This window comes from Lycium barbarum, chromosome 6 (assembly GCF_019175385.1).
Source record: "Lycium barbarum isolate Lr01 chromosome 6, ASM1917538v2, whole genome shotgun sequence".
In the NCBI taxonomy this organism is placed as follows: Eukaryota; Viridiplantae; Streptophyta; class Magnoliopsida; order Solanales; family Solanaceae; genus Lycium; species Lycium barbarum.
The window spans coordinates 113,959,709-113,980,506 of record NC_083342.1 but is presented as its reverse complement, the minus strand read 5'-3'; the positions used below and the strand labels follow the sequence as shown (position 1 = coordinate 113,980,506).

Here is a 20,798-nt window from a genome sequence, read left to right as displayed (position 1 = left end):
GGAAGTGTAGGGACTATCTGTATACGGTAAAAACCGGATGTATGCAAGACCTGTGAGACCGAGGACCGGAGATAAGAAGAGACAAGCATGAGTACCAAATCTTCCCTTCGGACCGGTGGAATTGCACCAGCTGCGGCTGATTTGAGAAAAGTGAAACAAATCTGTTTAGTCTGGTATCTCCGGACCAAACTCCGCATCACAGCCAGTCCGGTTTCTCCATGGCCGAGTTGATCGTGGTCGATAGTCCGGTTTCAGCATGACCGAGTTGATCATGGTCGTTAGTCCGGTTAATCAGTTACAAAATCGCCACACGTCAACATCGTTCTGTCACATTGTAGGCCGTACGGCCCAACCTTACCGTTTTAGGGTTTTCTTTATTCTAAAAGGGTTTTATGTTGTATGCAAGACCCATAAGGCAAAACTATAAACAGGGGGTATTTCCCTATTTTTAAGGGTTGACTTTTTGAGATCTATAACATTGTAATAGAAAATATATACATTCAAGATTTCTTTCTCTCTCATTTTCTGGTCCGAACTAGTGGAGTTGTGTTTATTCATCCAATATCATTTTAGCTTAATCATCAATATTTACGTATTTATTCAAGTTATTAACGCATATATTCATATATACTTACCATCGCACACGGATCCATATATATATTCCACATAAACCAAAAATAGATTAAAGTTCGTCCACATATTCTATACCTCACTTACAAATTCAATTGGTTACCTAAATTCGGGGTAAACAGTTATATCATTATTCTTGTCTCTAAGTATTTTGCTAACATAAGTCTAATATTCTTATCTAAGCTTTCTCATTGTGTTTTCTCTTGAGCCGAGGGTCTTTCGGGAACAATCTCCCTATCTTTCGAGATAAGGGTTAGGTCTGCGTACACCTTACCCCCTCCCCAGACCCCACATTGTGAGATTTCACTGGGCATGTTATGATTATGATGATTATGAAGTCTGATATAATTAATCAATAAATATGCAATCCTTATTCATGATTGTATATGTTCAACTATATTTTCATGATTATATATGTTCAACTCTATTTTCTTTTAAAATTGAACCATTTATTGATTTGAAGGTATCATCTAAAGTTTTTGTCTCTTTCCAATTTTATGGGATGTCCTCGAAGTAACAAAAGAACAATTGCATTTGCCTCCCACAATTTTTACCCTTAAAACAATTGTATGACTCCACTAAGTTTTATTCTTACGGGCAAGTTCTTATAATTACGTGCAAATGTTACAATACCTGTAATTTACAAATTTCAAAGGTCTTAATATTATTGTATATTTAAGATTATATATTTTAAAAATCTTTACTTTTTAAAAAATTCATATACAATCAAATTAAATTACATAAAATAAAATGAAGAAGAGATTAAAAAATTCCCTTATGGTATTTCATAGGTGTAACTTAAGACAACGGAAAAAATGCCTGATATTTTAACTAGAGAGCGACTATTTAGTTCATCAAATCCCATTCAGCATCACACATTGTTCAGGTCCAAATAAATCCAATGTCCAACTATTGACTCTTCCCAAAATTATACTCCCTTCCTAAAAAAAAAAAAATTATCCTCTTTTGATTTGACATAAAATTTAAGAAATAAAAGAATTCTTTTGAAATGTATGGTCCAAAATAAGCTTTAGATATTTATATGGCTGTAAATTATCTCATAAAGTTAAATTATTTCTAAATATAGAAATGCGATAATTTTTTTGGAATTGATTAAAAAGAAAAGGAGAGGTACAGAGGGAGTAAGTATTATCGGAAAGAATACCCACCATTTTTCACCAGTCTCAGAAGCGTCTTCAATACATTAAGAAAAGAAGCATGAATCATTGTGATTCCAGCGATATGTGGTCATTGGCTATCATAGAATAGTAATCAAATGCACCACTTGTGATTTCATCATATTTTCCATCTATCAAAACAGAAAAAACAGACCCAAAATTTCCATGGAACAATCTGAAGTAGAAAAAATTGAGCTCCCAGAGCTGTTAGTCATTAACCCACCCCCAGTATTCATAGTCCACCAACACCAATTCTCAACAAAATTCAAACTCCTCAAAGCATACGAATCTCCACTCACCACAGACCTCTTCCTACAAACCCACGCACAGTCCACTAAAGCCATCATCTGTTACGGCAAGAGCCCAATCACTAGCAACATACTTCATCTTCTTCCTTCACTTCGACTTGTTGTTACTGCTAGCACTGGATTCAACCACATCGATCTCCCAGAGTGTAGACGACGAGGTATCGCTGTTGTTAATACAGGTGATGTGTTCTCTGAGGATACTGCTGATACTGCTGTCGGATTGTTGATTGATGTGCTGAGGAAAATTAGCGCCGGTCATCGGTTTGTTCGTGCAGGAAATTGGGTTATTACTAACCTTCAGTACCCTTTGGGTTCTCGGGTATGTTATGTATACCTCTCATCTTATCCTTTTGACTTTTACCTTTCTTATTCATTCGCCATAACTAAATTATTACTCACTCCGTTGCTTGTTGCTTTAGCTTATTTCATATCTACTAAGAAAAATAATAAATATAATAAATAGAGTACAAAGTATACTCTACTAAGTTGCTTTTATTTATTAAATAAATCTTTCTTGAGCGAAGTATTTCTTTAATATAAGTGAATAGTTGGAAACAAAGAGTATTATTTTTTGTTTTAAATTTCTTAAGTAATGGAGTAATTATTTTGGGACGAATTTTTTAACTAAAGAGATACTTATTTGTGAAGGAGGGAGTATTAGTAACTTTATTTGGTTCAATTTTATTACTTGTGATCCTTCAATTTTGGGAGGTATCGGGTAATTTGACATCGTTCCAAAGTAACTATTTAACAATTACTAGCACTTTTTAAGTTGCTGGAACGTATTTTTTTATAAATTAATAAAGAATTTTTTTAACTATTATTTTGATTTTCTTTTTGTACTTCTACTAATAATTTAAACAGGGGCGGATCTATGTAGGACTGTGGGGGTGCCACGCCACCCCACGCGTCGGTTGAAATTTTGCTTATATATGTATATATGTATCAGAATTCTTATAAATATAACCTGTGTCACCCAGAGGACAAATTGAGTTTGTGGTGCCAGTGGTTAAAAGCCATGTTTTCCTCTCCAAGGAGGCAGGATCGATTCCATTGTTATGGTAAGTAACAAAGTCTACTAATCTTCTGTGGAGTTGGACCATTTTTCTTCCTTTTTATTTTAAGCATAAAATTTCAGTAAATAATTTTCTTCTTGCAACAAACCCTTTCTGTTCTCCCAAATTCTCTCTCTTCTTCAAAATTTTAATAATCTTTCCCTGTTGCCCCGGCTTCTCTTCCGTTGTTGTTTCTTATATTTAATTTTACATGTTATTTTATTTTTATTTAAATGATTTAATAAATACAAGAGAAAAGGGTATGTTTAGTCTTGGTTCACGCTAATTTAGAAAAGAAATCTTCTTTATGTTATAGGAGTAATAATTATGCTCGTAAACTTGAGTTGTTCTATATAATACTTGGAATAATAGTTGGCTATGCAAATCGAAAAGATAAATAACTCGAACCGCAACTCACATTTGATCCAACTGATCAAATGTTTACTCTATTTGGACCATGTAAATTGCAATACGTCTACTTTACAGCAGAGTGGCACCCAGAACCTCTAAATCCTGGATCCGCCTCTGAATTTAAACTGCATGTCCAATTAACACCGTCAAATAAAATTAGCACAAAGAGTAGCTGGTAGTTAACTCTTTCATTCATGCTTGGTCGCACGTCACTTTAAAATGAACATGAAAACTGGCCGAATTTAGAGACTAGAAAGAAAATATCTGTGAAGTGTGAATAGCTAAAATAACTTTTAAATGTGAGCTAAAAGAGAAAAGAAGGATTAGAATTCTTAACAGGGCACAAATTTTCATCACTTTAAGGTTCAAATATTTGGGTTATTCTGTCTTCATATAATATTTGAGAAGTGATTAACGATGTTAACTGGATCTTATTTGGCATTTGCTCATTCAACAGTTGGGAGGTAAGCATGTTGGAATAGTTGGTTTAGGCAACATTGGTCTAAAAGTTGCAAAAAGGCTTGAAGCATTGGGCTGCAAAATTTCATACAACTCAAGGCAAAAGAAAACAGTTCCTTACAACTTCTACCAAAACGTTTGTGAACTTGCACTCGACTGTAACATCCTCGTCATATGTTGTACATTGACTGTCGAAACTCGTCACATGATTAACAAGGATGTCCTAAAAGCATTGGGGAAGGATGGCATTCTCATCAACATTGCTCGTGGACCTATCGTTGACGAGAAAGAACTGGTGAAATTCTTGGTTGAAGGTGAGATTGCAGGAGCTGGTTTGGATGTGTTTGAGAACGAACCAAAAGTTCCTCAAGAGTTGATTTCATTGGATAATGTTGTTCTTACACCACATAAAGCTGCCTTTACAGTGGAAGCATTTCGCGATGCTTCCCAAATTGTTCTGGCTAACTTAGAAGCCTTTTTCTCAAATAAACCCTTAATTTCTCCAGTCATCGATGTATGACCCAATTGGGCAGCCACATTTACCTACTACTTTCCTCAAAATGCTATATAATTAATGCGACAACCCAATTCAGAATGTTATATATTATTTGAGCTGAATTTGGGCGGATCAAAATGAGTTGAATTAATAAATGAGGCATTGTCCAATCCTGCTCAACCAGACATCTAAGAATGTTGCCTTATGTAATAGTAATAGGTCTGACCAGGAAATTAGCTTTCACACGCATTGGAGATTGAGTATGTAATTCTTTGCTCCTTATTTGCAACTGATCCTGGTCAATTGTTTTTTGCACTCTATATATACTTGATTTCAAGGAAAGAAAACTAAGATGCGTGATTGTATCAATTATTTCAATTTCGATGCTTTTGTGATGGCCTTACTGATCTCTTCTGCTCATTGTCATAGCTGGAATCTTTTTTCAGCTGCAACAGTTTATGGTCTTCTTGATATCGTTTGGCTATGCATTCAAGCAACAATTTAGAGTACGATTTTACTTTGTAACCTTAGAGCCTAGTTAGTCCTAGCCTTGTCGGGAATCAAAATGAATCAGAAACAAGAATATATTGAATAGAAAGAAAAAGACAGTAGCAGTATGAAAAAATAACAAAGTCAATCGTTACCAAAAATTCCAAAAACATTCAAAAAACAGAGAGATGAAAAAGCTATACTAAAACTATGTGGCTAATCCTATAGTACTCTAGACTATCTCCTCTTCGGGCTTCCCTCGTGGCTTCAAATTTGCAGCTGCATCATCATCAACGTACCTTTTCCAGTACCTATGCCCTCTCCAGACTTGGGACATCTCTTCAATGGGTAGATTCTTGGTTTCGGGCACGTAGAAGTAGACAAACCAAGTCATTATAAACACAAAGGCCGCGAAGAAGATGAACAGACCGAACTTCATCCAACAGAGCATCTTCAAGAAAATCTGAGCCACTCCAAACGTGAAAAACATGTTCATGGAGATGGTAACGCACTGAGCTGCAGATCGAACTTCAAGTGGAGAAATCTCACTCGGAACCAACCATCCCAGTGGACCCCATGAAAATGCAAAAGCAGCCACGAATACACAGATGCAAAGAACCACAAGTATTGCATACGACTGAGACAAAATTGTTGTGACCCCTGTTGTTCCGAATTTCCACCCAATAAGAATTGCCACTGCTGCCTGGAATAAACACATTAGGATGCCACCACAGAGGAGCAGTACCCTCCTACCGTACCTCTCTGTACAATAGACTGAAATAAAAGTTGTACACACGTTGACAGCAGAAATAAGGGAAGCATTGCTCTCAAAGCCTAGCGTTTGGAAAAGCACCGGAGCGTAGAACACAACCACGTTAATTCCCGTAAGCTGCTGGAAGGATGGAATCAGAGTAGATAAAATTAACTGGGGTCTGTACTTTCGGACCATTAGAAGGTTTTTCCACGGCTTTTCTACTTTAGAAACAATTTAACTTTACGAGACGATTTACGGCCACACAAATATCTAAGGCTTGTTTTAAACCACAAATTTAAAAAAAAAAACCTTTCTTTCTTAATCTCTGTGCCAAGTCAGATGGTGTCACATAAATTGAGGCGGAGGGAGTATTAATTTGACACTATAAGAAATATCTCTAAGATCTGATGAGTGAACTGCATTTCTACATTAGAATAACTTCTCAATCAGACAATTGACAATATATGGCGATTATATATTCTATTAATTGAAGATAGAAAAACCTTTTTGTTTGATCCTCTGTGTTTTATGTATATGTTTTTGGATTTGCTGATTTTGTATAGGGGGATAACACCTTTCACTTCTTCATGTGAAAGATTGATTCCTCAAGATTGTTTGTACTCGAAGCTCAAATTGAAGCATCAAAAAAGGACCAGTTGTGTTAGATGTTTCATGTATCATGTTGTGGATGAGGATCAACTATTAATATGTTTGTCCAGAATAAAAGATATTGGAAATCATTGAGGTCAACCATTAGAAAGATTCAACTTTGCACATTAATATCCAAAATGAAATACATGAACATGGGAACCCTGTTGCCTTACCTCCTCATATATATAGAACAAACCTAACTCTATAAAAGAAGTTAAAGAGAAAAAAATATCTTAGTACGTACAAGAAGTTATAGATACAAAACGCTACACGTGTCAGGTGAATGATATTGCTCTAATCTGTTCACACATCTTCGTCTGCAGGAAATATGTAGACATTGAACAAGAGATCGGATCTATTAATCTGTTCGAATACACAAACATCACCTGCTTTTATATTATTGTCCAGCACAAACTCCTTCCAACCTGAACTCAATTTAGCATATTCTTTTGCGCGGAAGCATTTTAAAGTCCATGATCTCTTGCTTGGAAACCGGGCTGCCCTTTTTGATCTCTTGCTTGGAACTTGAAGCACCAGATCACTACGTTTGGTGGAAAAGAATTCCCAGCCAATCACCCGGGGTATGGTCTGTAAATAGATGTTCAGACCAAAAGATTTATCATTTAAATGGTGATTCTTGGTCGCTCTATTAGGAGTTAGAACACAAAAATTTGAGAGTCCAATAGATCTTCAATCTTACCAATGATTTGCCAGAAACATATGATGGTTGCATAACACGAATGAAGAATGGATGTTCAGATGTAAAAGTTTTTGCTCTTTGATAGGCTGCACTAATGTATTGAGAACATTGATCGGAAACCTCCGTCGCTTCTCCAGCTATCTCATGCAATGAAACTGCTGGAAATATGGTCACATTCATCAAGAAGGGCTCAATCACTTCGAAGACACAGGCATCTCCAGTTTTTAACTTATTGTCAAGCACGAATGCCTTCCAACTAATTTTAGCATTTTTCGCTCCAAAAGTGCACTTGACAGACCAAGATCCCTTGCCTGTAACACTAAGCACTAAATTGCGACGGTTCAGGAAATGCCTCTTAGCAAATTTCTTCGGTATGGACTGGAAAAGGGGGATACAATCAGTAACTTGAGTTTAAAGTTGTGCATATGCATATGGATTGAATTAAAACCAACAAAGATTTTAGAGTATCGGTTTAAAAAATTTGGTAGCTTACTAGGCTGAATGAGTGGGAGACATAAAGTGAACGCATAAAAGATATGATGAATGGATTGTTAGATTTAAAAGCTTTTGCTCTTTGATAGTTTACAGCTATCTCTTCACCCCCTTCTACCTCGCTCTTACTGGGAACAATCTCGGATTGCTGCTTTTGTGACCCTTCTTCCTCGATTACGTTAATTTGAGTATCAACTGAAACATCATCCTCTTCAACACCATCTTGTCTTTTTCTTTTGCTGGCTTGTCCTAATGAACAATGGCCTATGCTTTCAACAGAATGCTCAACCACATCTGGGACTTTCGCTTTTCCTCTGTGGCTTTCTGGATCAACCTCTAGGATCTTTGCTCTTTGATTGTTTACAGCTAACTTTTCATGCCCCTCTGCCTCGTTTGTACTGGGAACAATCTCGAACTGTTGCTTGTGCTTCCCTTGTGACTCTTCTTCCTCGATTATGTTAGTTTGAGTGTCAACCGAAACATCATCCTCTTCAACTCCATCTTGTCTTTTCCTTTTGCTGGTCTGTCCTAATGAACATTGCCCCATGTTTTCAACAGAATGCTCAACCACATCTGGAACTTTCTCTTTTCCTCTGTGTCTTTCTGGATAAACCTCTAGGATCTTGGCTCTTTGATAGTTTACAGCTATCTCTTCACATCCCTCTGCCTCGTTCTTATGAGGAACAATCGCGGCTTGTTTCTTATGAGACTCACCTTCCTCGATTACGTTAGTTTGAATGTCAACTAAAACGTCATCCTTCTCATCCCCATCTTGTGTTTTTCTTTTGCTGGCCTGTCCAAATGAAAAATGGCCAGTGTTTTCAACAGAATGCTCAACCACATCTGGGACTTTCGCTATTCCTCTGTGGCTTTCTGGATCAACCTCTAGGATCTTTGCTCTTTGATAGCTTACAGCTAAATCTTCATGCCCATCTGCCTCGTTCTTACTCGGAACAATCTGGGACTGTTGCTTGTGCTCCCCTTGAGACACTTCTTCCTTGATTACGTTAGTTTGAATGTCTACTGAAACATCATCCTCTTCATCCCCATCTTGTGTTTTTCTTTTGCTGGTTTGTCCTAATGAACAATGGCCTATGTTTTCAACAGAATGCTCAACCACATCTGGAACATTTGTTTTTCCTATGTGGCTTTCTGGATCAACCTCCAGGATCTCGATAGAATCATCCGAGTCAATCTCTGTTGTTGGATATTCAATTTCTGTTGCGCTCAAATCAAAGATGGTGACATTAAAATGGGAAAGGCCGTTGTAACCAAACATCAAAAAGTGCCCACAGTCTATGGAGTAATAATCACTGAAATCTCGCCATCCCTTGGCTAGCCAAATTTGACCTTCAGAATGAACCACTTCCACTTCCCATACCTTGCCACTGGGTACCTCAAGATATGCAAGGTTTTGCAGGTTCTTGCAGTATCTGCTGGCAAAGTCTTCCGGAATCCTCTGCATGCAAAGGAAACCTTAACCCAGTTTGATCCATCTAGGAATCAAGACAGTGGTAGATCTAATTAATTAACAGCAAATGCATCATGCATGTGCACATTGTTTTGAGAAAATACAGGACTATTGTGGGATCAAATCAGATAAGGTTACCTTCATAGTTACTTTCTTTCAGGTTTAGTTGTTATGGTAGAATATCTTGATGAGGCAGAAGAAATTACCGCTGAGCTTGTTAGTGTAAAGGCTAGCGTAAATCATGCATTACAGATTTACAGAAAGTCTAGTTTGGGAGTGGCAGACTATAAACTCCCAGTCTTTAGGATATGATAACTGCCACAAACACCAGCTTCCATTTGCTTTCATTGAAGCTGCAGTGCTAGGTCTTTTTTATAAGTTGTTTCGTGACACTGGTGCTGATCAAATCACAGTTGATGGATGCTGGTATTAAGAAGTTGAGGGAAATTAGCACGTCAAACTTGCATATTTGCATATGTGAAGGGGAACGGTACACAATGTGTTGGCAACTTGCCACTGTTGACCGACGCTTGCAACAAGTGCCTTTTGAAAATAGCTGTTGTCTATTGCAGCTTAAGTTCAAAGTGTCCTAGTTTTTGGAGACTCTTCACAATTTTCATTAGATCCCGGTGGGAATCTGTGGGATTAGTTCACAATTTCTGCATTATCACCGGGGTAGCTTGATGTGGAGGGATCTGATGCAAGAAGAAATTGCTACAAGCACCTATAAGAATTCGGTTATCCACTTGCCAGCAACTCTCTTACAAGTATCACATCAAGTTGTTTCGCTAATTTCAGCAAAGTTAGTTATGGCTTAGGTTATATGCAGAGACGGAATGGAACTACCCTTAGCAAAAAGGTCGTGGTTAGTTGAATACCATTCATCAAAAAATTATCTCCTTCCGTCCCAATTTATGTTGTGGTGTTTGATAGCATAGAGTTTAAGAAAAACTGAAGACTTTTGAAACTTGTGATCTAAAACTTGTCAGAGGCATTTATGTGGCTAGAAATCATTTCATTAAGGATAAAATGAGAACTTGAAGTTAGATTGTTTCTAAATACATAAAGGTGCCGTTCCTTTTGGACATTCTAAAAAGGAAATTTTGCCACATAAAAGGATAGAGGAGTATTACTATATACTCCCTCCGTCCATTTTTACTTGTCAAGTATACTAAAAATAAATGTCAACTTTTAATTGTCCAGTTTGAAAAACTAAGAGATAGTTTATCATTTCATATCTATTTTACCTTTATTAGAATTAGTGGGAACTCTAAAGATTTGTTAAAGGCTGCACAACTTTTAAAGTATATTTGATTAATTTCAATTATTTAGATGATTATAGAGTAATAAATAGGGGTGATATAGTAAAAATTGACATTTTATTTATTGATCAGTGTGCCAAGTCAAACATGAATGAGTAAAAATGGACAGAGGGAGTAGTACAGGTAAAAATATTCTTCTTAACCACATGTACTAAATCTTGAATACACTTAGCAAAATTCCTGGCTTCACGATTAGTTAATGGTGAATTTTTAGCTTGTTTGCTACAGTTAGATCTATAAATAATTCTTTTCAACAACTTTTGGGCAAACAAAATAGCAGCAGCCATAGTAAAATTATTTAGTCTTCTCTATGTTTCTACCCTCATACATGGTCTTACTTCACATTTTGCTTTGGTTTAGTGATCTAGAATGGAACTTCAAATCAAGATTTCCGAAAAATATAGCAGCGCATAAAAGAAATTAAAGAAGAGGAAGAAATTAAAAGTACTTACTAAACAGCATTGTGGAGAAAATATTATTTTGTAGAATTTGGGTTGCAGAATGTTAGTGGAAGAAAAATTGGATGAGCCCTTGTTTGGCATGACTCCTCTTTCCCAATTGTGCAGAATTTTGTACGTGATAGCAGCATTTGTACGTTTTAGGTAATTTCTTTATATTTGTTGAGCGTAGGATACTTGTTGACTGATGGGAGGTTGCATGCATCCAATATAATTAATAATGATGTGTACAAATTGATCCGGACATTATTATGTATAAAAAAAAGGCTAAAAGTAAATTATTAGGGTCAAACTTGCTAACGTATTGTCCAAAATTAAGTAGGCGTTTGGTCATGAAAATAGAATATTTTTCACTTTATTTGGAATTATGAAGCTGGAGTTGAAGATAATGTTATACCCCGTATTTTTATACGTCAAATTATTCATAAGTTAATCGACATAAGTTAAGGACGGGATTATTTTGGGATATGTAATAGGAACTTTTAATTCTCAATTTTAATGAGTGCACGAGTGTTTATAAGTTTCAACTAGTATGAAAATATTAGTGGAGATTAGAGATTTATTTAACTATGATTAAGTTATTAAGTGGCACATATTGATTAATTAAAGTTAACCAAGTAAATTAGTGGGACATGTGTCAATGTTATGGGCTACATATATATGGTCATAAGATGACTCATAATATACCATTTCATTCACAAAATTCATCCATCAAAATAGAGTTAGTGAGAGAAGCTCTCAAACTAGAGAGAGAGAGAAAAGTTCGGTCACTGTTCACGACGCCGGAACTGTTCACGGCGGCTACTGTTCACGCCGGAACTGTTCACGACGGCGGAGCTGTTCACGACACACTGTTCACGGCGTCACTATTCACGGCCAAGAGGAGAAAAATCCAACCCCATTTCTAGCCTTCCCAAAAATAATTCCTTGGTGTTAACCCACTATTTGGAGGTCCCTAAGTAGCGTGGAAGCATTATTGGAGCGATCAAACCATCCATTTTTGTAAATCGCAAACCCTAACTTTCTTGTGGAGTAAAGAACAAAGGTAAAAAATTTCTATTGTTTTATGGGATATAAATGTTTTATGCATATTGTGGTATGTTAATATGGATGAAATTGGTGAAATATCGTATGTTGGAAGTGGGTTGTGTGCTTGGGGAGTTAGCCGTGTAAATGGGGGTGTGATTGGGTTAATGAATAAAAAAAAATTTGTAGCATGTTTGATTGTTGTAGAGTGGAGAAGAGAATAAAAATCATTAATATATGTATATGTGTGTAGTGTGGCCGTGTATAGCCCCAATGTTTGGCAAAGGATGAATCAATATCGCTTAGTGTTTTAGTTGTCGTCGTTATGAATTCTAGTTTGGAAATGAGAGTTTAATGTCCCAAATTGATATGGTGAATATTGCGGACTGATTTGGAGAATTTTGTGAAATTAATGCAATCTTTATATTTATGAGAATTATATCGTTATAGTGTAGATTGTTGATACAAATCATGACTTGAAAATGAGGAATGTGGTAAAGGGGCTGCTCTCGGTTTTGGGGCTGTTTTCGGCCCAATTTGGAGAAATTGTTGGATCGTTGGAAATATTATGTGAATTGTTTAGAATGTTCTTGAATGTTGTTAGTATGGGTTTGGGTTAGTATTTGAATGTATAGGCGTTGATGTTGGCTTGAAGGTAAGCCATTAATTGAATATTTGGAAAGTTGTCGAATGATGAAAAAGAGAGTATTAATGTAATATTGTCTTTCGGATTGGTTATTGGAGTTGCTAGGTTGGTTATTGTGGTTGTTGTTGTTGATTTTGAGCGAGTTAAATTCTCGGGATGGCCTATTTACAGGGGAAATGCTGCCGAATTTTCCATAGGATTTAGAGTTAGTTTGGAATGAATAATTGCTTAAGTGCCTATGGTTAATATTGGATATTCGTTGGCATATTTGTAGACCTTGAGGAGCCCGAGGCGTAGATTGGGATTAACTTTAGATCGGCTAGCTTGGAGTGCGTACGAGGTATGTAAAGTAACCTCCTTTCTTTTTGGCATGTCTTAGTTTTACATAGGCTAAATTAGAGCCTTAAGGAAATTCCAAATCCGAAATCCGAGCATGTTTTGATTCGTATATGTTCTTTGGCACTCTTATGTATGATTTGATGAAATATGAACCCTTATGTCTTTGAAATAATCGTTTTCCGAATTTTGCATAAAAAGGGTTCACTTTAAAGAAGTTCGTAATTTTTGGAATGCCATACCTTTCACAAATATGCTCGGATTACTCAAATATTTTTGTAGAAGTCTATATGACATATGATATGTATGTTTTCTATAGGCGGGCCCGACTCGGGTAAATACCCACCCGTGGGTCCCGCGACTTTCCTTTATGAAATTTGGAAACTTTTGAAAGAATTTGTTAAGACTATTATTTCGATTTTCAAATATGATCATTTTTACTTATGTTTGAATTTATGATAATGATTTTATGCATATGACTACTCACGACTCTACTCGTGCGTTCTGTTATATCTTTCGCCGGTTCCCGGGCCGGTTCTGTTATCGTGCGCACTTTGATATACTCCGAAGTTATGTTGTGTTATGGTTCTCCGAGCTACTCGCTAATGAGGGTCGGGTTCCACATATATTTGGTGTTATGCTGTGTATGGCGTTATGTTGTGATGTGATATGTGACGGGGATACGGAGATTTGAAACTTTCTGGTGTTATGCTGTGTTATGGCGCCATCGACGGGAGGGCGACCATATTCTTCTGTACCCTATGCATGACTTACATGTTTGAAACTAAACATTTTGATATGATTGGATTTGTACTTATGTTCGGCACTTCTGCTTCGTTTATGTCTCAGGTTTGTTTTCTGTATATTCTGCTTTGCATACTCAGTACATATTTCGTACTGACCCCCCTTTCTTCGGGGGGGGGGGGGGGGGGCTGCGTTTCATGCCCGCAGGTACAAACGCACAGTTTAGTGATCTACCCATTTAGGACATCCTCTTCTGCTGTTTGGAGTGCTCTTCTCATTTCAGAGCACACATTTTGGTATACATTTGTTCGCTATGTATATATGTATTTGTTCAGGGGTACGGCGGGGCCCTGTCCCGTCATATGATTCTGTCGGTCTGTTTAGAGGTCTGTGGACATGTTTGTGGGTTAGGGTCTTTCTGTATGGATGTATGTACATGTCGTTTGGGCGATCCCATACGCCGAGGCGGCCGGTCCGCATATGTTGTTTGGGCGATCCTATACGCCGAGGCGGCCGGTCCGCATATGTTTATATATTGCTTGGTTAGCCCTGTGTGGCTTTTGTTGGTATTTTCTGCGTGCAGGGTATATTGGATAGTCTGTAAAACAAAGGAAACTCTGCCGAAATTTTTCTGGAAATTACCTAAATCTGAAATAAAGCCTTGTCGGCGTACATATATATCTGCATACGGTTGCGTTGAGATGTGTTTGAACAGTTTGATATAGTTTGAGACGGCATATAGTAATTATGGTCGTATATGCTATCTGTTTGTGATTTGATTTGGATAAGTGTGTTACGATTTGATATGTTTGTCTGTCTGGGTGTCCAAGTAGGGCACCAGTCGCGGCCCACGGGGCTGGGTCGTGACAGATAAGTTCCGCTTGGTTATAGTTTTTTTAAAGAATATTTAGTTATTTGAATGTACTTGAATCTGAAAGTGGAAAAAAGTGAAAGCAAAGTTTTAAATATTTTTCAAATTCCAAATACAACTTCAAATTGTATTTAAAATTTTCATGATCAAACATTGATTTTCAAATAAAATGAAAAAATATAACGAAAAAAGTGAAAAATTATCATGGCCAAATGTTTGGTCTAATATTTTTTGAGTGTTAGACAAAAAAGTTTCATTTTTGCTTTATCAGTAACAGCTCTAACATGATGATAATTACATATTGTAAATTATATTAATCAACTCGATAAGTAAATTTGAATCCTTTTTTTCGTAAAATGAACGCGTGAAATGAGAGCTCTGTTAATGATAAGAATAAATATGAAATAATTTACGAAAGTTAGATAGAAAATAAAATAAAACAATTCATCCAACATGTTTATTTTCTTATTTTAATTAAGAAAATAAAAGTATTCTCTATAATAGCTTACAGCGATTCAAGTTTCTCACCGTCACTTAAGTCAAGCACGTGAAATCTTTTTTTTGTTTGTTATATAAATTTTTGAATCTTCTTGAAATAAAAAAATGATCCAATGTAGCAGAAAAAGTGGTTCAAAAGTGTTAGACGTGAAACTTTTACATTATTTTGAATCGTCTGGTCAGAGCTACTGGCTCCACCACTTCATACTGGTCAATGGTACGTATATCTTGATGCCTTGATTTTCTTACTAGAACAAGCGTTGTAATGATTATTCAAAAAGAGTAGAAGAAGGAACGTGATAAGGTGTCTTAACTCATAATTATGTCAAAGTTGGTTAATGAACATGCTCAACTCTTCACAAGAACTCAAGGATTACAAAATCAGAGAGACCATAAGTAAGAAACCACATAAACATTGTTAATTTCTTCCCTTTCAAAACATTGAGTTTGATGGTACTAAACAAGTGAAACCGTCTTTACACACCCTTTAGCAGCATGAAAGATAATGACATTGAACAAGAGTTTGGATCTACTAACGCCACTCAAAGACACAAACCTCGCCTACTTTAGGTTATTGTCTAGCACAAACTCCTTCTAACCGGAACTCAGCGTAGGTTATTGCGCACACTTCCAGAGCCTTCACCGTATTCTTCTGCAGAAATGCAAGCCAACATGACCACATTAAAACGATCAACAAAAAAAAAAAAATCTATAATGAATTCTACAAATTAAAGGTATGAACTTTCAGTATACATACAAACTTTAGAGTAAGCCATTCAATGATTACCTATGATTTTTGAAGTGAAATCATATGAATCTGCTTTCTTTTGCTTTTCAAGATTCAGTTTCTTGCTGTGAACTATTTCTGGTTGAGAACATTGAACTGAATTTTCGGTTTTGATAATCTTGTTCTTACTAGCAGAAACCTCTGGCACTTCCCCATCTATCTTTTGACTTGGCATGCTCCCAGCTTCACGAAATATAGTGACATCTATAAAAAGCGGAGTGCCCCTAATCACTTCAAGTACACAAACATCACCTAATTTTAACTTATTTTCCAGCACGAATGCCTTCCAACCATCGAGAATTTCAGCTCTATATGTTCTCAGATGGCATTTGACAGACCAAGATCCCCTGCCTGGAACACGAAGCACTAAATTGTTGTAGTTCTCCCGCAAATATTTCCTAGCAAATGTGAACCGTATGCTCTGCCAAAACAGATGAACATAGTAGATTGAGTATAAGGGCATGGATTGAATAAGGATTAGATTGTTGGAAAGTCTATCAAGTTTATTGCCTACCAAATTGTAGGACCTGGAGATGTACGATGGTTGCATTAAACATATAATGAATGGATTCTTAGATTTAAAAGCGTTTGCTCTTTGATATGCTATACTCCTTTCTTTGTCCATTACTATCTTGTTCTTGTCATTAACAATCTTGTCCTGTTGCTTGTGCATCCTGCAACTTTCTCCTCTTTCTTCAAATAGAAATTCAAAATCAATGTATTACAACTTAATTGTGAAGTAAATAGATGACAGGCTCTCAATTCTGTTCATATCAAAGCCAGTAAGCAAATTTCTTACTTGTGGTCATTCTTGTGAAAGAAGACAAAGCTACATCTTGTTGCAACTTTTCCACCTTGATAGTTCTATCAATTGAAACATCAGTCTCTGCCTCCCCTTCGAGTCTTTTTCTTTTGCTACCCTGACAATTACCCAGCCTCTCAACAGAATGCTCAATCCCAGTGCCTTCACCATGTTCTTCTGAAAAATTCAGGCCAATATAACCTTAGTGAAAACGACAAGTTAAATAGTAAACTAGACGCTAAAAAATTATGTTTATGAATTTGTCTTAATCACCTTTAATTTTTGAATTGGAACCATATGAAACTCCTCTCAGCTTCTTTAATTTTTTGGTCTGAACTACTTTGGGTTGAACAGAATTATCTGTTCCGATAATCTTGTTTTTACTAGCAGAAACCCCTGGCACTTCTCCAGCTATCTTTTGCATTGGTGTGCACCCAGCTGCTGGAAATATGGTGACATCAATCAAGAGTGGAGTGCCCTTGATCACTTCAAAGATACAAACATCACCAATTTTTAACTCATTGTCCGCCGCGAATTCTCTCCAACCAGAATGGATTTTAGCATTAAATGATCCAAGAGTACATTTGACAGACCAAATTCCCCTGCCAGGAACATGAAGCACTAAATCTCCCGAATTCTCAAGGAAATACTTCCTAGCAAATGTCGACGGTACAGACTGCCATAGGAGATGGCTCAGTAAATCAGTTTTAACGTTTTGCAGGATGGGATGAAGAAAGAGTAGAGCATTGGAAATTCCATAAAATATATATCTTGTAGCTTACCAGATGAGTTCGAGGGAAGACATATGAAGGCCGCATAAAAATTCTAATCAACGGATTCTTAGATTTAAAAGCTTTTGCTCTTTGATAAGCTATACTCCTTTCCTTGTCCATTACTGTATTGTTCTTATCATTAAAAATCTTGGATTGTTGCTTGTGCATCCTACAAAGTTCTCCGCTTTCTTCAAAGAGAAATTCAAAATCATTGTGTTAATAATAAATGAATTTTAGTCATATACACACACAATGTAAAGATTGCTATAATATCATTGTAGTTTAACCTGTGAATCGTGATAGTATGTCAGTTATCATATTCTTACTTTGGCCCTTTTTGGTGAAAGAATGTGAAGCTTCATCCTCTTGTCTTTTTCTTTTGCTGGCATGTCCTAACGAAGCATGGCCTATGTTTTTAACAGAATGCTCAACCATATCTGAAACTTTTGCTTTCACTTTGTAGCTTCTTGTCATTCCCTCTAGAATCTCAATCGAATCATCCGACTCACTGGTGCGTGTACCATGGCCAGCACTGTGAGGATATCCAATTTCTGTTGATTCAAATTAAATTAGTGACGTTAAATGGGAATGACCTATAATATGGTTAATGCTTATCATAAAATTTATTTTATATCACTTTAATTTTATTTAACGTGAAATAGTAGGTTAGTTACCAATTTTACCAAGTGACTACTATTTAATGCTCATCATAAAGGTTTGCTTACAATTACCAAACAATATTTGCTTACATAGAACGTAAACTCTTAGTAAGTTATCATGTAATAAGATGACTGATTCTAACTTCAGCTCATAGCAAATAAGAGCAGATAAAATACTTACTTTGGCCCTTTCTTGAGAAAGAAGGTGAAGCTACATCCCCTGGCAACTCCTCAACCTCCATTCTTTTGAAGTGCATATCAACAGAAACATCGTTCTCTTCATCTCCTTCTCGTCCTTTTCTTTTGCTGGACCCTCCTGATGAACAATGGGCTATGACCTCGACAGAATCCTCAACCGCAACCGGAATTTTCTCTTTCCCTCTGTGGCTTCTTGGGATACCCTCTAAGATTACTAAAGAATCATCGGACTCGGTGGTGCGTGTATCATGAGCAGAGCGGCGTGGATAGCCAATTTCTGACGCACTCAAATCAAAGAAGGTGACATTAAAATGGGAATGACCTGTAATATAATTAATGCTTATCATAGATTTATTACAATATCACTTTAGTTTAGTTTAAAACTAATAGTAGGTTAGTTACTATTTTTACCAAGTTAATGCAGATTTGCTTAAACTTACCTAATAAAGAGTCTCTGCATAGAATTTACACTCTTACGAAACTAGTATCATTTAACAAGACAAGACGACTAATATTCTCAGTTCAGTTCATAGCCAGTACCACAGATAGATCACTCACTTTGGCTCTTTTTCGTGGACGAAGGTGAAGCTACTCCCTCTTTTAACATATCAACTGAAACACGTTTTCTTTTGTTGGCCTTTCCTAATAAACAATGGCCTACGTTTTCAACAGAATTTTCAACCATATCTGAACTTTTCGTTTTCGCTTTATGGCTTCTTGGGATACCCTCTAGGATCTCTACAGAATCATCTGACTCAGGAATGTGTGTACCATGGGGAGCACCGCAAGGATATTCAATTTCTGATGCACTCATATCAAATATGGTGACGTTAAAATGGGAATGGCCATTGTATCCGAACATCAAAAAGTGGCCACATTTTACTGAATAACAGTCAATGAAATCTTGCCATCCTTTTGTTAGCCAACTTTGGCCTTCAGACTTAACAACTTCAACCTTCCATACTTCTCCACTAGGAACCTCAAGACGTGCGGGGCTTTGCATGTTGTTGTAATATCTACTGGCAAAATCTTGTGGAATTCTCTGCAATTCAAAGGCGGATTCAAGATTTATTTTTATCAGTTCAAGATTTATAGTTCTTTGAAAATATTGGTTCAGAACATAATAATCTTAGTAAATCTTTAAGATTTACACACTCAAACACACACACACACACATATACACCACTATCATCGGTTCAACGTATCACATACACACACATACAACTACTACTACTACTACTATGCCTCAACCCCAACCAACACACACATACGTAATAAAAAATTCAAACCCGTTATCACAAATGCTGAGGAAGCAAAATAAAAGGGGTAAAAAGAAGAGGGAGAAATGAAAGTAAGTAGTACTTACTAGACGACTGCATTCATGTGGAGAAAGTATTATCTTGTAGAATTTGGGTTGAGAAATAGCAGTGAGATGGTTAGTTGCCATGTTTGATCTCTATTCCAGTTGATCAGAATGGTTTATGATATTGCAGCAGCAATAGTAGTTTAACTCATCGTCTCTTCAATGGTTAATAAACTAAGAAGGTGAAAGAGCGTTAGGTAAATAAAAACATTATTATGCTCATTAATGAGATTGATTAATGGCAAAAATTTATTCAGATTCTATATTTTTATGATTAAGCATATAAGCTGAGGTGAAAAGTAAAATAAATAACTATTCTCTTCATTTCAAAATGAAAGAATTTTTGAGGCGTGGGCACACCCCTCAAGACAATTAATTAAAGACATAAATTTAAAGGAAATTTGTCAATACATTTTGCTCCTTTCCAATTTTTTCTTAAAACAAGAAATAGTCAATGAGATTTTCACTCTTTAAATTCATTCACGTGGATGTCCAATGGGAAATAAATCATTATAAGTGGCTTTTGGCTTTTCTAATTTCCTAACATGCAGTCGACCCGTCTAACTATAACGTTCATTTTCATGTATATACAACTTATATGTATAATGTACTACTATTCGATAGTTTGTATTTCGTGCATATTGTTTATTTTATTTTTTCAAGTTAACAAATTAGGCTAATTCCTATATAGTACTTGACTTTTTAGTGTAAAAAGTTCCTCCGTTTTAGTTGTACAGTATGTACTTATATTTTCTTTAAGAAATATTAATTAGACTACACGTATTTCAATGAATTTGAAAAATGACTACTTAATGATAATGATAATATTGAAAAAAATAACTAATTCTCTTTTGCTTTACTTAATTAGATAGGTAAGAGGAAAAATCTGTTTTTATTATGAGTAGATTGAAGTTTCATGCATTGAGCTAGGGTGGCCTATGGATAATTTATCGCCTTGCTTTACGAAAACAGATTTTTCGGACACTTCGTATCACGAGTGTGGAGTAATCTTAAATGAACCCACTAAGTAGGCGTTTGGCCAAAAAATCAAAAAAAAAAAATCACTAACTTTGAATTTTTGAAGTTGGAGTTGAAAATAGAGTTGCGTCAGCTATAGTTTTTCACAAAGAATATTTGGTTTGTTTGAATGTACCGAAAATGAAAAAAGTAAAAAGAAAAATGAAAACATGATTTTATGTGTTTTTTAAATTCCAAATACAA

At 36.1% G+C, this 20,798-nt stretch overlaps 5 protein-coding genes across 6 annotated transcripts; 1 reads left to right on the top strand and 4 right to left on the bottom strand.

The window, feature by feature from the left end:
- Window positions 1-1,708: 1,708 nt before the first annotated feature.
- LOC132645630 (glyoxylate/hydroxypyruvate reductase HPR3-like) lies at window positions 1,709-4,830 on the top strand. The gene is made up of 2 exons (XM_060362723.1): window positions 1,709-2,435; window positions 4,040-4,830. Exons 1-2 carry the CDS (start codon window positions 1,974-1,976, stop codon window positions 4,559-4,561), a joined length of 984 nt encoding a protein of 327 aa, XP_060218706.1. The 5' UTR covers window positions 1,709-1,973; the 3' UTR covers window positions 4,562-4,830.
- A 284-nt stretch (window positions 4,831-5,114) lies between these two features.
- Window positions 5,115-6,461, bottom strand: LOC132644421 (sugar transport protein 12-like). Its single transcript, XM_060361016.1, has 2 exons — window positions 6,434-6,461; window positions 5,115-5,998 (listed from the first exon to the last, which is right to left on the bottom strand). The coding sequence occupies exons 1-2, from the start codon at window positions 6,459-6,461 to the stop codon at window positions 5,259-5,261; spliced, it is 768 nt and encodes a 255-aa protein (XP_060216999.1). The 3' UTR covers window positions 5,115-5,258.
- Window positions 6,462-6,510: 49 nt separating this feature from the next.
- On the bottom strand, window positions 6,511-11,041 carry LOC132645629 (uncharacterized). 2 transcript variants are annotated; one of them, XM_060362721.1, is made up of 4 exons: window positions 10,869-11,041; window positions 7,625-9,082; window positions 7,132-7,509; window positions 6,511-7,019 (listed from the first exon to the last, which is right to left on the bottom strand). In XM_060362721.1, exons 1-4 carry the CDS (start codon window positions 10,956-10,958, stop codon window positions 6,735-6,737), a joined length of 2,211 nt encoding a protein of 736 aa, XP_060218704.1. In that variant the 5' UTR covers window positions 10,959-11,041; the 3' UTR covers window positions 6,511-6,734. The 2 variants fall into 2 exon arrangements, with proteins under 2 accessions (XP_060218704.1, XP_060218705.1); XM_060362722.1 differs by having other exon boundaries at window positions 7,625-9,119; window positions 10,869-11,012.
- Window positions 11,042-15,410: 4,369 nt separating this feature from the next.
- On the bottom strand, window positions 15,411-17,267 carry LOC132644420 (B3 domain-containing protein Os01g0723500-like). The gene is made up of 5 exons (XM_060361015.1): window positions 17,258-17,267; window positions 16,858-17,205; window positions 16,582-16,761; window positions 15,783-16,475; window positions 15,411-15,647 (listed from the first exon to the last, which is right to left on the bottom strand). Exons 1-5 carry the CDS (start codon window positions 17,265-17,267, stop codon window positions 15,601-15,603), a joined length of 1,278 nt encoding a protein of 425 aa, XP_060216998.1. The 3' UTR covers window positions 15,411-15,600.
- A 5-nt stretch (window positions 17,268-17,272) lies between these two features.
- LOC132644419 (uncharacterized) lies at window positions 17,273-19,661 on the bottom strand. The gene is made up of 5 exons (XM_060361014.1): window positions 19,581-19,661; window positions 18,773-19,256; window positions 18,198-18,536; window positions 17,645-17,908; window positions 17,273-17,545 (listed from the first exon to the last, which is right to left on the bottom strand). Exons 1-5 carry the CDS (start codon window positions 19,659-19,661, stop codon window positions 17,292-17,294), a joined length of 1,422 nt encoding a protein of 473 aa, XP_060216997.1. The 3' UTR covers window positions 17,273-17,291.
- Between the last annotated feature and the right edge of the window lie 1,137 nt (window positions 19,662-20,798).

What these genes read in the sequence shown, in the direction of transcription:
- LOC132644419 (XM_060361014.1), bottom strand. Translation starts at nt 19,661, where the DNA reads ATGGCAACTAACCATCTCACTGCTATTTCTCAACCCAAATTCTACAAG. An exon ending in CACATGAATGCAGTCGTCTA is followed by an intron (nt 19,257 to 19,580) that starts GTAAGTACTACT and finishes TTTGAATTGCAG; the next exon opens with AGAATTCCACAAGATTTTGC. An exon ending in GTCCACGAAAAAGAGCCAAA is followed by an intron (nt 18,537 to 18,772) that starts GTGAGTGATCTA and finishes ATTATATTACAG; the next exon opens with GTCATTCCCATTTTAATGTC.
- LOC132645630 (XM_060362723.1), top strand. Translation starts at nt 1,974, where the DNA reads ATGGAACAATCTGAAGTAGAAAAAATTGAGCTCCCAGAGCTGTTAGTC. An exon ending in AGTACCCTTTGGGTTCTCGG is followed by an intron (nt 2,436 to 4,039) that starts GTATGTTATGTA and finishes CTCATTCAACAG; the next exon opens with TTGGGAGGTAAGCATGTTGG.
- LOC132645629 (XM_060362721.1), bottom strand. Translation starts at nt 10,958, where the DNA reads ATGCCAAACAAGGGCTCATCCAATTTTTCTTCCACTAACATTCTGCAA. An exon ending in TTTCTCCACAATGCTGTTTA is followed by an intron (nt 9,083 to 10,868) that starts GTAAGTACTTTT and finishes CTTTGCATGCAG; the next exon opens with AGGATTCCGGAAGACTTTGC. An exon ending in TCTCCCACTCATTCAGCCTA is followed by an intron (nt 7,510 to 7,624) that starts GTAAGCTACCAA and finishes CCCCTTTTCCAG; the next exon opens with TCCATACCGAAGAAATTTGC.
- LOC132644421 (XM_060361016.1), bottom strand. Translation starts at nt 6,461, where the DNA reads ATGATACATGAAACATCTAACACAACTG. An exon ending in TGAAACATCTAACACAACTG is followed by an intron (nt 5,999 to 6,433) that starts GTCCTTTTTTGA and finishes TTTCTAAAGTAG; the next exon opens with AAAAGCCGTGGAAAAACCTT.
- LOC132644420 (XM_060361015.1), bottom strand. An exon ending in TTCCAATTCAAAAATTAAAG is followed by an intron (nt 16,762 to 16,857) that starts GTGATTAAGACA and finishes TGAATTTTTCAG; the next exon opens with AAGAACATGGTGAAGGCACT. An exon ending in TTTCACTTCAAAAATCATAG is followed by an intron (nt 15,648 to 15,782) that starts GTAATCATTGAA and finishes GCATTTCTGCAG; the next exon opens with AAGAATACGGTGAAGGCTCT.